This window comes from Diadema antillarum, unplaced genomic scaffold, assembly GCF_040938485.1.
Source record: "Diadema antillarum isolate AM-2024a unplaced genomic scaffold, OU_Dant_1.0 seq00000762_RagTag, whole genome shotgun sequence".
Lineage (NCBI taxonomy): Eukaryota > Metazoa > Echinodermata > Echinoidea > Diadematoida > Diadematidae > Diadema > Diadema antillarum.
This window is the reverse complement of record NW_027271652.1, coordinates 87,108-103,221: the sequence shown is the minus strand read 5'-3', so window position 1 is coordinate 103,221 and position 16,114 is coordinate 87,108. Positions and strand designations below refer to the sequence as shown.

Here is a 16,114-nt window from a genome sequence, read left to right as displayed (position 1 = left end):
AAAAATTCATAACTTTTGCATCGATTGTCCAATTTTCCTCAAACTTTCACTGATGTGTTCTACTAATATTGTTGCATTTTCTCAATCCTTATGTTTATGAAGGTGAACTTGTCCTTTAACGACTAGCTTATCCTCGAAGTTAAGGATCACCGCCTGAACGTAACTAATGGTAGTGGTGACTGTTGTGGAAATACACTAACCCCATACTATACGTCTAATGTTTCACTGGATTCTTCGGTCATGCTTTTCAAGACAGGAAAAGTACGCTGCATATTTGGGCACGGGGTACCCACTAACTGATGTGGATTTTAATTATCATATCGAAAAATCTTCATGCTGTACAATTTCAATGACGTTTCTTTCATGTAGTGTGCAAAATTGAGGTAGAAAATCACGTGAAAGTATCAAACATAATAGTTCTGGATAACAAGTACTGTATTCAGAACTCATCAAGGACATAGATGTCCATCAACCTGAGATCAATGCAGCTGGCTTGGAATTTGTCTTGCCCGAAATCACTCGGTTAAAGATTGTGTAAACATACACTAATGTTTCTGTAATGAAACATTACCTATTTCTAAAGTGTGAAACATAGTAATAGCAAGTCCTCCCCGAAAACATCAATCCCCTTGCAAAAATAGAAAGTATTCATAGTAAATGAACTAAAATTATTACTTCAAGGATGAATTCCTTTAAAGAGACGTGGTTCATCTTGTGACGTCGTCCAAATTTTTAGAATTTGCAATAGTCACATGTATTTGTCCGGACTTTCGCCGATTAGATTTTGATTGACTCCTTTAATGTTGGTATGAATGTTTCAGGCCCAGATGATCGAGGAATACGTGGAAAAGACTTCAGTTCCCTTCATCACTCCGGTCGAAAAGCATCTTGGGAAGAATAATGAGGGCAAGGGATACTTTGTGGGAGAAACGGTGAGATTCCATCTGTCAACATTATTCTTTAAAGTTTTAAGGGGATGGTATTGTTTTTTTTTTGGGGGGGGGGGTGGTATTGTTTTGGTTGAGATGAAAATTCAGCTATTTACATTTTTTTGAGATCATTAGAAACCACTAAATGTATTAAAGACAAAAAATTCTTAGAGGAATTCAATGTTTATTTGATGATTTGATGATGGTTTTCGAGTGGGTGAGATTAAAAAAAAACAAGGTAAAACAAAGTGGATCCTTAAAAAAGGGTGTGTCCCACTTTTCTTTGGGATCGCTTTGTTTTGAATATCTTAGCAATTTCAAAACCTATTATCATCTTACAAAAAGTATGCATCAAGTACAAACTTTGCGTTCCTCTTAAAATAATGCTCTGTCATGTTTCATAGGAGGTTTCTTATAATCTCACAATACTTGTAAACCTGAAGCCAAGTCTCAACTAAATCTCAAACATCGCAACTATCTCATCCCTTTAAAGTAGTCTTAAAGGGACATCAGTATTACTTCAAAGGCAGTGAGGGTTGAAGAGTATCATTAGCCATATTAATAACAAAGATGCCCTGGATAGAAAGCTACCACCTTTTGCTCGCTGTTTTCTTTACTATTTCTCATTTGGGGTTTGTAAAAACGAAATTCAATAAAGGAAATTTCATTGATATTGCTGATCTATATATATATATATATATATATATATATATATGTATATTTCAATACAGATATAGACATTACGTCTGTAGAAGGAGAAGGGAGCGTGAAATGTTCGATATCAAAAGAGCGCATGGCGAAGTTCAGATGTTTTCAAAGTGGGTCATTATATTTTGTGATTGAAATGCTCGCATCCCCCAGCCCAGGACTGTCGAATTTTTGTGCGTTGTCTCGTTGATTAATAGATGACTGTCGCCGATCTGTACGTTTTCGCCTTGTTTGAGTTCCTTGAGGAGATGATGCCACAGCTGTTAGATAAGTATCCCCTCATCAAGGGCTTCCTTGCGCGCATGAAGAATGAACCTAAGATAGCCGCGTGGCTGGAGAAGAGACCGAAGGGCATGTTCTAGGATTGATGGCACAGTCATCCAAGAAGCGACTACTATTTCACCTACGTTGGTCATCATTCTGTCAACATTCACAAATGACTTGGGTGCTTCTTATGCAACGTGTTAGTTACAGCTGGTGATTGTTGTTGTTGTTGTTTTTATAGTTGTTTTTGGTTTTGCTAACCCTAGCAACTTAAAAAAGAAAAGAAAAAACGCGTTCTGGATTCCTGATAATATACCACATGATATGAAAAAAAAAAATGTATAGACCTTCTCGCCATCTGCTGATGATGGTCCCCTGTTTTATTTTGCAGCGCACTTCATTGTTCTTACAATCTTATATTCTTACAATCACGAATTCACGTGGCCATATAAGTGCCCATTTTCATTATGTATATCATTGGTTGAGAACTCAACATATACATATCCCAAATGAGGATAATAACTTCACATAGAGATTTGGACTCTTAAAGATTCAAACCTCAGAAGCATTGCTATTTCAATACGCTAATACATGACGGATGGATCCCCTTTAATGGCAAAGTATTATACCTACATGCCATGAATTGATTAGTGACAAATGCCTTAAAACTGAGGAGCAACTCTAACAGGCTTTTATCTGCACAGGTTGACTGTATACATGTGTCCTTTCGAATATTTAGGGACTACAGTCACGTCGTGTACTTCCAAACATTCTTTGAAAGCAAAAAAGAAAGAAAGAAATAAAGTTATTACTTTACTAAAACATTTTGATTTAAAGGAGTGATGTATATGATGGTTCTTAATCTCACAAATTGGAATGTATCTGAACGCATGAGGTAGCACAGCTGTTATGATGCAAGCCTACAGCATTCATGTCCAAACAATACGATCTTCGCACGTTTTGCTTGTTTTGGGCATTCTAAAAGCTACTGCCGGGTGTGAAATTGGCAACTTTCAACATGTTAAAAGCAAGGGTTAGATATAGTCCTAATCGTAACAGCACTATGCGCAAAGATGGATCGTACAACTTTACCATGAAGACAATCTTTCCATGAATTTCTAGGGGAAAAGAGAAGTTGAAATGAAACGAAGATTAATTAATGATTTAAATACTTGACTATAAATTCAAGCAAACCACGTGCACTTTTGTCTATTTTCTAATATCGTATCTTTTTCGGAACATACACTCTAAAAAAAAATCGAGTAAAAATATTCACTCTTAAAAGAGTGAATACAAAAAAGAGTGAATTTAGAGTGAAATTGGAGTGAATTTTGAGTGAAAATGTTCATTTTCACTAATTTTGGAGTGACCTCAGGGATCACTCGAAGATTTTGGAGTGATCTCTGAGGTCACTCTATAACGAGTGAAAATGAACATTTTCACTCAAAATTCACTCTTTTTTGTATTCACTCTTTTAGGAGAGTGAATATTTTCACTCGATTTTTTTAAAAGAGTAAGTTGAATTTCCATGTAAGATAAACAATGACCCCCTCTTGTTTCCTCTTTTATGCATTGCCAATGTAATGTTCCTATGTATGATTGTAATAAATCAACCGGTCCAGTATTACCTCCATGTCACCCAGTTTTGCGATTGTAATAATTTCGTATTCCATAGACCAGCTAGTCATCTGGCTCTTACTCTTTTCTTTTCTTTTACTGAGAGCATTTGAAAAAAAAAAACCCCAAAAAACATGTATCATGAATATGCATGTTGGTACAAAGTGGGTGTGGCCTGTTCGACCACGTTGCCGAAGTCAAGATGGCTCGAGGCTGGGACCATGCTGTTTGAGGCGGCGAGGGAAGAATAAAGTTTTCATTACTTTAAGTTTGATTAGTGGTAGTGATTTGTTTCGATGTCAGAATGTGTGACATGTTGTTGCCCCAACAGGATTTCCCTCCTTCCGTAATACATATTTAAAGAAAAAAGAGAGCAAAGAAGCAACAATAGGTCTTGGATCAGTATTCTACGAATTTAATAGTCTGACACTCAGAGATTATTTTTGTTTGTCAGAATTATGGGACAGCGATATTATTTTCTCAAGTTTTTCTTTTTAATTTAGGACATGGGGAGGAGGAAAGATATATGTGTGTGTGTGTGTGTGTGTGTGTCTGTCTGTCTGTACTTGCTACACAACCTTAAATTCAAAACAATGACAGTTATAAAGGATAATGTGAATACGCTGTATTTTTAAGCATAAGAAATTATGTAACCGACAGAGTTGTATTTCAACGAGGATGTCAAATCAATGTCTGTAGGCCCAGGCCTATTTTCTGCAAGTCCAAACCCCCTGTTCCACTTGAAAGTGGTATACCAACGTTTATGATGTAAGCTGTTAAAAATTCTAATCAATGCATGTATCTCTTGTATCATCATGGTTCCTTTGAGTGTTACATGTAGGATATTGGCATGGTGAACTTGGAGATATGTGCTGAATTAACCCCACATTAGTGTGCAACAATTGGATATTGGAAACAAGTGATTGTAATGATCTCAGTGATTATTATTATGTCTCAAGCAACATTTATCCCAACCTTTGAAAATTTTGTATTATTATTATTATTATTATTATTATTATTATCATTATTATTATCAATGGTATTTTTATTCAACAAATCATTGATCGCAACCAGAGGCTGAATTACAAATGGTTTTACAAAAGTGAAAAATACACATACACAGTATACATAAATATACAAATGTAAAATTACAAAATCAAAATAACACGCAGGCTCATACAAAACAAGAACAATTCAACAATAAAGAAAACCCTCAGGCACTGCATATACATAAGAAAATACTGAAAGTTTGAATATATTAGTTTAGAACGAGAAGATTATTTTTTTTATGTTAACAGAATGATATATATATATATATATATATATATATATATATATATATATATGTTCTTTGTCAACTATAATAATGTTCATGTTTCAGTCTTTGAATGATATTTTCTAACTAAAGAAAAGGAGGGACGTAGTAATTATTTGGAAAGTGCTCCGTTTCCACCAGAGCCCTTCGAGGGGTCTGGTTTCCATTGTTGCATGCTGCCCTTTCATGACAGTATACCGAATATGAGAAAAGATAATTAAGATCGACAGCGTACGATCTTGAGCAAGATGTCAGACGATTAAGAGTCGTTATAACGCACGGTTGTACGTCAGGAACAAAAAGCCTTTGAAGTATCTCGCTGCCAGTTTTTGGTGACAAATTTCTCAGCAAATCTTTGTTCTAAGGAGCTAGCTTACGGACAATACAATGTGGGATTCCATTTTTTAGTTTATGGAAGTATTACTATAGCTGACTTTATTCAGGAGTGGTACACATGTTTGCTATAGGCTGGATACGACGCAGATTAGGCCACGACCTGATAAACATGACTCTAGTCTGCTGTCTTCTATTTCACAAATGACTTGGATTCGTCTGTTTCAGCTATGAAATTACTCAGCTATGCCTAGTTCTGACGTTGATGGCGCATGAAGAATACGTTCAATGCCCCCACCCCCATACCCCCAATACCTCCTTTTCCCCGCAGGCCAGTGGTGATCACTGGCCCGACATGGACTACTGTACGAGTGTGTGATTTTCTTGTCTCTCTCCCTCTCTCTCTCTCTCTCTCCTTTGACTCTTTTTTTTTTCTGTCTTTTTTAGCGAATCAATGGGGTCTTTACGGAGTGAAATATCGGCTGGAATCTTGTTTGTATCACCCTACTCGCTCACGATTGTCAGTGCTAACAGCACGGAGCCTTTGGAAAAACAAAAAAGCGCGCACACACACACACACACACACACACGCAGAGATAGAGAGAGAAAAAACAACAACCAACGTTGATTCGCACAAAAGTTGGAAGTCACGGGAAAGAAGTGCAGAGTGATAAGGTTCGTGACCGTTCGTAAGGATGGTTGACCGCGGGTGCGTCCTTGGGTTCCTTGCCCTGTGTTTGTTCTCGGTGATCACGATCGTAAGCTTTTTGACATCAGCAACCATCGACCTAAGAAGGCTGGGAAGATATGAACTCAGGCATGGTAAGTCGAAGATTGAATGTGGGTTATATGTAGGAGTCACACCTGTCCCGAAAATGATCAAATTCGCTCCAAGTCGTGCAAACATCGGGCTCATTCGTGAGTCTTCGGTATGACTGCCGGTGGAGTATCTCGGGCTCCAGCTGCAGCAACTTTGTGAGCGGTAGCAAAACCTTCGTGTAGCCATTCGGAACACATTCAGGAAATGTTTCTTTCACATCTTCACCCAATCCCAATGTGTGTGACAAATTTTATAAGCATTTTGGTGGGAAAGTGAAGTAATACACTTGAACATCCGCAACATTTTACCCTAATTTATCGCCATAATATTCCATTACTTGCCTGGCAAAACAGTGTCCAATACATTCGAAAAACATGTCTTGCATTTCTTCCTCCCGAAACCAATGGATGTGCCAAATGAGTATTGCTCAAAAACTGAGAAATAGATTGATCTACAAGTGAACTTATCAGTTTTCCCGCTTGAAAACACATTGAATATTACAACATTTCATACTGAACCCTTAGTGTAGATTTCCGTAAACTAAACTTTTTTTTTGTTGATTCATTGATTGATTATGTAAGCAATCATAACGTAATTTCACGTCATTCGCGTGCTACGCCAATATACCAATATACGTTTGTTTTTTTTTTTGTTTTTGTTTTTGTTTTTTTTTTAAGAACAGGGACTTGTCAGTTTGTGTGTATAAACTTTTTAAAGTGGGTACACACTTGTCCAAGACGTTATTGCTACAACATGCACCTGAAAAAACTAAGATGGTTTTCGCTGAAGAGAAAATAAGACACCATGGTCTAGATGTATGGTATGAGTTATTCAGTTACTGAGTAAATGAAACAACCACCATTTAAAAAATAAATCAAGGAAATGTTCCTGACCCATATAATTAAATTGAGTTATCTTAGTCATCTTCATCTACTACTAATCTTTCAGTATTGACGCTGAATACGTATTCGATTATTATGCATGGCATTTTATTGATTTTTATTTGAATAAAAGCTGTTTTATATTTTGCATTTTGTTATATTTTGTTGAAAGAAGAAAAATGCCATTTCAAAAGCAATCGGAAGCAAATATCAAAATTCGACAACTGTCGTATGGACAGATCATTAAAGCTGAATTCCAGACCAGATAAAAGTTAGTCTGAAAGGAAAAAGTTAACTGTTATAAGCACAGCAATAAACATTAATCAAAATCAGAAGTAAATGAGGATAGTTGTGAAATCTTGAAGTTTAACCAATTTTTACTCAATATTTCTGGAACAGTTGATGTGAATATTCATATGAGTAAGTTGGGAATATCATTGCCATACAATTGATAATTTTCCATTGATCGTGTACAAAAAATGACGAAAATTCAATATTTTTCTGCTGCTCAAAACATGAATAAAACATGATCATGATGATGTCATACCTGGTTAAAAAGCTTCAAAGTAATGATCATTACAGATATTTACCATAGGTGTAAGACCGGAGCATCGCTAGCATCTGAATTAAGAAAAAAAAAAAGAAGAAGAAAGAATTTTAAAGACATTGCAAACAAAGCATATGGCAAGTTGTGAGGCGATGAAGTCATGAACTTACTCATTTGCATATTCATATTGTCTGATTTTCACTGCTATACCTAGAACAAAATACTCCTTTTATCTGACTACTTTTTGACTATAGTCCGGACTTCTTCTTTAGAGAGATAGATTCTGTTGTTTAGTCACTTCATGGCAGGTACTTCACAATGTACATTCGAGCACATAGGGGGGGGGGGGCAAATCATGATGACTGAAAAAAATACAAGCGCATATATTTTGATCTCTACAAATCTTAATTGATGGAAATAATTCGGTACACATTCTAATGAAGACTGTCGCGCCATCGAGAACCTCCTGACAGCTCATGTCAGTCGTTTTCTTTCTCTCTTTTTCTATTTGATAAAGCTATATATCCCAACTTATCTTGGCAAAGAAAAATGCGCACTTTCGAATATTCTTATTACCACTGGAGAATTACCTTCCCTGCATGGCATTCCGATACCTCGCCAGTGGTAAAAGAAAAAATTAGTAACAAGGAACGACAACAAAACCTACAAATCATGGTGAATCTCATTGAACATTCACTAACCTTTTTTTTTTTTTTTTTTGAAAAAGCATAATGGCACATCATCGTGGAGTGAATCCTATTCCCGAGTACAAATAACCAATGAAATACTATAAAAGATATAATGATAATAAGTCTATGTCATTTCTGTTAAAAAAAGAAGAGAAGTTCAGATACAAAGATTACGCTCTTGGGATTAGGATAGTATTAGACAATATCTCCTATAATAGAACTGAATAATTTTCGAAACTAGAGGTTTCACGTGGTTCAGGGAATAGGTAGTAGGAATTACCCCTTTTGGAATTATGTTCCACAAATTAACTTTGTTAAATAGAATGGAACTTCTGTGAGTTCTTGGATTAAAAGTCAAAAGATGTTTCGCAAATTTCTGCTGTTGGATAATTTACATTACTGACGAGAGGTTGCGATAGAAGGCAGTGTGAAAATTCTTTTTGTTTCATGATATTCTTTATTTGAATTTTCAATTCAAGTCAATTCAAATGAATTCATTAGGAATTTTCTGCACTGATTATACAATTACAAATGAAATACAGTAATTTTTTTTTCATATTCAAGACAATAAAACATACAGTGTGTACATCTGAACATCTGAGATATACGTGTACAGATTGAAGAAAAGAATACGAGAACACGTCAATATTGGGAACCAATATAGTGAACCAATATAGTGAACAAATGATCTGACTGAATTATGGCGCATGTATTGGGAGTGTGAATGCACAAGAATGTCGTCAATTAAGCATGTAGTTTGAAGATACGACAGCTTAAAAAGAGAAGAAAAAAAAAAAGAAAATGGGCAAAACATACATCATGTATACTTATCGAAAACAAAAGAAAAGAAAAGAAAAGATATAAAAAAGACCCAGAGTCATTCTGGCGTCACATTGCGACAACAAAAATTGTATAGACACTATAATGTACAGAGAATGAGGTGAGTGAGGTGAGTGCTGGTGCAAGTGAAGACATAACCAGGAGTGTGTGTGTGTGTCTACCTAGGTCATAGCCAAGAAGTCTCGTACAGTTCGACCTCGATTATTCGGCCATGTCGGGACCGGCGCTCATCCGGATAAGCGAATTGGCCGGATCATGCGAGACACAATGGTAACAACGGCGTAGCCAGGATTTCATCTTAGGGGGGGCGGTTAGTCTGCAAGGGAGCGAAGCGACCGAGCCCGAGCGAGCGGAGCGAGCGAGGGGGGGGGGGGGAGGGTGTGGGAGGGGGGTGTCCCCCCTCCCACGGTAAGAACTTTTTGCATTTTGATGTTGTAAATGGTGCAATTTGATGCATGTTTTTGCGCGTTTTATCGACGTGAAACAGTCCCACTTGTTTATGGTAGCAGTTTATTTTGATGTAGATTATTATTGAACAATTTGCCTATAAAATGGTATAATTTAGATACACTTCTTGTATTGATTCTTTTCACTGAATATCATGAACGCGACTGAACCCGAGCGAGCGGAGCGAGCGAGGGGGTAGGAGAGGGTGTGGGAGGGGGGTGTCCCCCCTCCCACGGTAAGAACTTTTTGCATTTTGATGTTGTAAATGGTGCAATTTGATGCATGTTTTTGCGCGTTTTATCGACGTGAAACAGTCCCACTTGTTTATGGTAGCAGTTTATTTTGATGTAGATTATTATTGAATAATTTGCCTATAAAATGGTATAATTTAGATACACTTCTTGTATTGATTCTTTTCACTGAATATCATGAACGCGACTGAACCCGAGCGAGCGGAGCGAGCGAGAGGGTAGGAGAGGGTGTGGGAGGGGGGTGTCCCCCCTCCCACAGTAAGAACTTTTTGCATTTTGATGTTGTAAATGGTGCAATTTGATGCATGTTTTTGCGCGTTTTATCGACGTGAAACAGTCCCACTTGTTTATGGTAGCTGTTTATTTTGATGTAGATTATTATTGAACAATTTGCCTATAAAATGGTATAATTTAGATACACTTCTTGTATTGATTCTTTTCACTGAATATCATGAATGTGACTGAACCCGAGCGAGCGGAGCGAGCGAGGGGGTAGGGGAGGGTGTGGGAAGGGGGTGTCCCCCCTCCCACAGTAAGAACTTTTTGCATTTTGATGTCGCAAATGGTGCAATTTGATGCATGTTTTTGCGCGTTTTATCGACGTGAAACAGTCCCACTTGTTTAAGGTAGCAGTATATTTCAGTGTAGATTATTATTGAACAATTTGCCTATAAAATGGTATAATTTAGATACACTTGTTGTATTAATTCTCTTCACTGAATATCATGAACGCGACTGAACCCGAGCGAGCGGAGCGAGCGAGGGGGAGGGGAGGGTGTGGGAGGGGGGTGTCCCCTCTCCCACGGTAAGAACTTTTTGCATTTTGATGTTGCAAATGGTGCAATTTGATGCATGTTTTTGGCGCGTTTTATCGACGTGAAATATTCCCACTTGTTTAAGGTAGCAGTATATTTTAGTGTAGATTATTATTGAACAATTTACCTATAAATTGGTATAATTTAGATACACTTCTTGTATTAATTCTTTTCACTGAATATCATGAACGCGACTGAACCCGAGCGAGCGGAGCGAGCGAGGGGGGAGGGGAGGGTGTGGGAGGGGGGTGTCCCCCCTCCCACAGTAAGAACTTTTTGCATTTTGATGTTGCAAATGGTGCAATTTGATGCATGTTTTTGCGCGTTTTATCGACGTGAAACAGTCCCACTTGTTTAAGGTAGCAGTATATTTTAGTGTAGATTATTATTGAACAATTTGCCTATAAAATAGTATAATTTAGATACACTTGTTGTATTAATTCTTTTCACTGAATATCATGAACGCGACTGAACCCGAGCGAGCGGAGCGAGCGAGGGGGGAGGGGAGGGTGTGGGAGGGGGGTGTCCCCCCTCCCACAGTAAGAACTTTTTGCATTTTGATGTTGCAAATGGTGCAATTTGATGCATGTTTTTGCGCGTTTTATCGACGTGAAACAGTCCCACTTGTTTAAGGTAGCAGTATATTTTAGTGTAGATTATCATTGAACAATTTGCCTATAAAATGGTATAATTCAAATACACTTCTTGTATTAATTCTTTTCACTGAATATTATGAACGCGACTGAACCCGAGCGAGCGGAGCGAGCGAGGGGGGTGTCCCCCCTCCCACGGCGAGAACTTTTTGCATTTTGATGTTGCAAATGGTGCAATTTGATGCATGTTTTTGGCGCGTTTTATCGACGTGAAATAGTCCCACTTGTTTAAGGTAGCAGTATATTTTAGTGTAGATTATTATTGAACAATTTGCCTATAAAATGGTATAATTTAAATACACTAGTCTTCTTGTATTAATTCTTACACTGAATATCATGAACGCTGTCTGTTCAGCAATCAAACAGAAAAAGCATGCACACGAGGGTGTAGATATAGGGGCATATCCCCTCCCACACGAAGGTGATTTTGCGTTTTCAGACCTGAAATCCAGCGATCTGGTGCAAATTTTTGGTGCAATACTTTTTCATCGAAGTGTTAAAATCACGGAATTTAGCTCTTATTCCGAATGTGCACCATCTGTGCGTATGTATAAAGTCTAGTGAGGTATAGAGCTTAGGGGAAGGGGGATTCCCCTTCCCGCTCGCGGAGCTTTTGCGTTTTTAGAATTGAAATAAAGCGATCTGGGTATAGCCACAGTCTACTTCTTTGCATGGCGGGGGGGGGGGGGGGGCGAGCAGGGAGAAGGCGTGGGCGAGTGTTATCTCCACCCTTTCCTTCCGATGGAGCTTTTATTTTTTTAAGGTTGAAATTGAGATATCTTGTATACGCATATTTGATGGAATCAACATTTGATAAATCACCAAAAAAAAAAAAAAAAAAAAACCTGATTTTTTTTTTTGGGGGGGGGGGCTGAGGGAGGAAAGGGTCGATTAAAAGGGGAAATTCCCCTTAAGATACATGAGGGAACCTTCAGTTTTCGGAATATAAGTGATAAGTCTTGTGCACTCAGAATTATTCAGAATTTTTAAAAAATCTAAAAAGTGTACTTGGCTAGGGAAAGAGGCACAGAGGGGGAGGGTTTGGGAGGGGTATACCCCCTCCCAAGCACGAGAGATTTTGCATATTTTGAATTGAAATTCAACGATCTGGTGCACACTTTGAGTGAAATATTAAAAAAAAATATCCTATTTGATGAAAGGTTGCAGAGGAGACCCGCTTCATGTGCATGCATACAGTATACACGCATTTTTTTTTTCCGCCTCCCAAATCCCCGGTCCAAATCTTAGGGGGGGCGACCGCCCCCATCGCCCCCCCCCCCCCCCCCCCCTGGCTACGCCAATGGTAATGCATATTATAGCTGCCGTCCAAGCTGCCGTCCCAGTGCACTGGCAGCTAGGCAGGTAGCGTACCCCGCAACGGTGGTGTAATCTCTGCTAGCCTGCGGAAAATTGTAGTCCCTTCTTCACAAAAATACAGTATATCTTTATGTGAAAATCATACATGTTTTACCTTATTAGATATTGAGAAACCTATCATGCACATCAGCTCTATTCTTATGAAATTAGTGAAATAGATGCATGAAAGTCACTGTTTTTTTTCAATCTTTGGATGAAAAAAAAAAAGTCCTTCACTGCGTGAACGCGTCCGATAATAGAGATTTCTGGATAAAAGGAGGCCGGATAATCGAGGTCGAACTGTGTTCACAAGGTTTACAAATTGAATCTTCAATATCTAAAATGGCAGGGAAAAAGAAAACCACTCAAACAAATGCAGCAAAACGTCACAATGGAAGTGCTTTTGCAGTCTTTTCCCTCAAACTAGCGGAGCGGAGAAGGGGAACGGGTTTGAGAGAGAGAGAGAGAGAGAAGAGGATATGATACAGAAATGCACGAATCTTTCGAACATAACAATCAACGGTATGGATGTTTTGCACAATACTGTTACGGTTCAGTAAAGGGCAAATCAGGGGTTCTGTATGAATGCAGTATACATTATACACAGTGGTACGAGGAAGGTTAACACTGATCCATCCATATACAGACTGCACGATTCCATGCTGTATAAATACGCTGTAAATATAAAGGCCTGAATACTTGTCATTGTACCTGTAACATGAATTTGCAATTGACGAACGGCGCAAGGAAACTTTAGGCTGTTTTTTTTTTTTCAAACGACGATACAAATGTCTAAGAACGTAATGTGAACTTTGTCAAATGTATGATTTTATGTGTCTTGTCTATATGTATAGTATTGGGTCCCATCACCCTGATACATTGTACTTTAAAAATATACATCTGATATCAACCTCCCCCAATTCCCACCCTAACAAATGGATTTTGTAAAGTAACTAGCGTTGATAATGCGCCACAGCTGAAATGAGATATTCATGTTGGAAAACATTTGCATGAAAATTTAAAGCCTCTTCGATCGTGTGTATATATAGTTTTCCTTGCAAATGTTTCATATTTGGCTCTTGTTTAAACATTGCATGGCCGGCGACACGTTTTCAAAAGTGGGAGGGCCCACTTCAGACTTTTGGTGCCACTTCCGAGTTTCATCAGCTAACAAGCAAAAAACAAAAAACAAACAAACAAACAAACAAACAAACAAACAAACAAACAAACAAACAACCCCCCCCCCCAAAAAAAAAAAAAATGTTGTAGTTCTGTAGCGTGCCACTTTCAGGTTTCATCACCTAACAAGCAAAAAAACAAACAAACACAAAAAACAACCAATCCCCCCCCCCCGAAAAAAAAAAGGTCTCCAGCGCAAAAACAAAGGCCTTACTGCGCTCACACTTGTCAAGGTTTTCATCTTTATTTCTTTCTAGTGCCACTTACGCACTTCCGGGGTCAAAAAAAAGGGGGGTGCGAGCGCCCCCACCCCGTTTCGTACGGATGATCATTATTTCTTCATTTTGATCGCTATGTCAATCGACATGCATTGTCTCAACACAATCAGCATTGATAAATGGCTTGATAATACTGTCCTGGGCCTGTTGCATAGAAATATACAACCGAACATAAGCCAAGAGATCAAGCAAGCCAATTAGGATTGAGTATTGAGAGACTTGTGCTGTTTGATTTTCGGACATATTATATTTGATCTTGCAACAGAGCCCAGGACGTTTAACGTGTTATTATCCCACGGCAGAGCTCCACAGTTTGTATAAAAATGCTGATAAGATAAAGCTATCAATAATTATGGCTTTAACAGACTTTTCTAAAGAAGAAAACAAAATGCAGTAGTCCTGAGACTACGTAGGTTACGTAAATCAAAACCTTTGATTATACTTATGTGGACAGTATTACCATTGTACAAGATATATATCGGACACATTTTCGAATATATATGTTAGTGCTCCTCTTTTCACTCAAGTTTTACAACAACAACAAAAGAACACACACAGATGATATAAAAAATGTACAAGAAAGGTACAGAGAAATCAATCATTTTAGGTTTCAGTCACTTTACATAGCACAAAGTATTAGAAGTCGAAGAAGTATTATAATTCGTATTTCTTACAACTCGCTATTGTGGGTTTATGACATCACCTCCGGACCGCAACAATATGATTTGTTCGATATATATTTTGTATTTGTATACTACATGTAGGTGTTACAGAAAACATGTCGCAGTGAACTTTTGATCCTTAATAGTAAAACCATATATCAGACAACAGTCACATTGAAATAAGCAACAGCTGAATAGTGTATAGTGAAACCCCGTTGAACCGTGTAAGAGCCCACAAAATGTCAAAATCGCCCACTAATGTCAACGTGTTCTGCGTGTTCTGCGATACAGCTGCGAAGTACCTGCGTGGGAGTTACCTGCGAGGTACTGCCGCTACGGGCGTCCTATTGGTGTTCTGCGTGTATACCCCTGCGGACAAACCCACGCGACTAACCCGGAACAAGTTTTGAGCATGCTCAAGGCTTTGTCACACCGTGTCAAGGGAAGCCTTGCCTATTTATTTATTTATTTATTTATTTATTTATTTATTTATTAGTTTGTTTAATTTTTATTTATTTATTTATTTATTTTATTTCATTTTATTTTATTTTATTTTATTTTATTTTATTTTATTTTATTTTATTTTATTTATTTATTTATTTATTTTTTTTTTTATTTGGGGGGGGGGGGGCTACCTTGAGCTCTCCGCAGTTGGCCAGTACCTCTAGTAGGGCCTATCTAGCACGTATCTCATCCGCAGTTGTCCGGAAGTGCGCACGCAAGTCCGATTTACCTGCAGTCAAGGTTTGACCATGACCAAAACTTTTTCCAGGCGAGTCGCGGGGATTGCCCACAGGTCCATGCAGAACAACCAGAAAAGGCAGTAACTAAACACCCGCAGAACTGACCAGCTACACGGATATTGGCAGTTACGTCACCGTTTCTTGCCAGTAAAACACCTGTTATTATGCTCGTAGAATGCCCGCAGATATGACACGCGCTTCTGGCGAGTAGGCATAGATCCATGGGCAACTTACGTACTTCCAGCGGATCAACTGCCTGTGACTTGCGGCAGCTACAGGCCTCCTACTGGTGTTCTGCGTGGACCTCTGCAGGTAATTACCGCAATTTCACCCCCCCCCCCCACAAAAAAAAAAAAAAAAATCAATGTCAAAATTTGCCTGCGGGTAAATCGGACTTGTGTGCGCACTTCCGGGCAACTACAGGCGAGATACGTGTTAGGTACTGTCAGGTGCGGGCAAACTGCGGGTATTTCTGGGATCAACCTTTATCCACCCACTAAGTTTCATACCAATAAACAGACTGACGGACAGACAAACAAACCTTGATCAACTATAGTCTGATACGCTATTTTTTTTCCTCATTATTATAATGTAAGCAATGAGTTTGACATTGTGGTTGACGCGTTATGAAATTTGCAGTTGTAACAGAAATTTTGACTTTTGTGGTCAACATGCTTCTTATGACATTGTGGTCAATCAATTTTTTTTTTTTGTGTGTGTGGCTGACGTGTCATGACATTTTATTTTGTGGTAATTTTGACATTATTTGTGGTTGACAAGTCATGCT

The 16,114-nt window shown here is 38.3% G+C and overlaps 1 protein-coding gene across 1 annotated transcript; it reads left to right on the top strand.

Annotated features, from left to right (window-relative positions):
• The first annotated feature begins 769 nt into the window (after positions 1-769).
• On the top strand, positions 770-3,220 carry LOC139738646 (glutathione S-transferase-like). Its single transcript, XM_071649262.1, has 2 exons — positions 770-932; positions 1,835-3,220. The coding sequence occupies exons 1-2, from the start codon at positions 813-815 to the stop codon at positions 1,997-1,999; spliced, it is 285 nt and encodes a 94-aa protein (XP_071505363.1). The 5' UTR covers positions 770-812; the 3' UTR covers positions 2,000-3,220.
• The last annotated feature ends 12,894 nt before the right edge of the window (positions 3,221-16,114 follow it).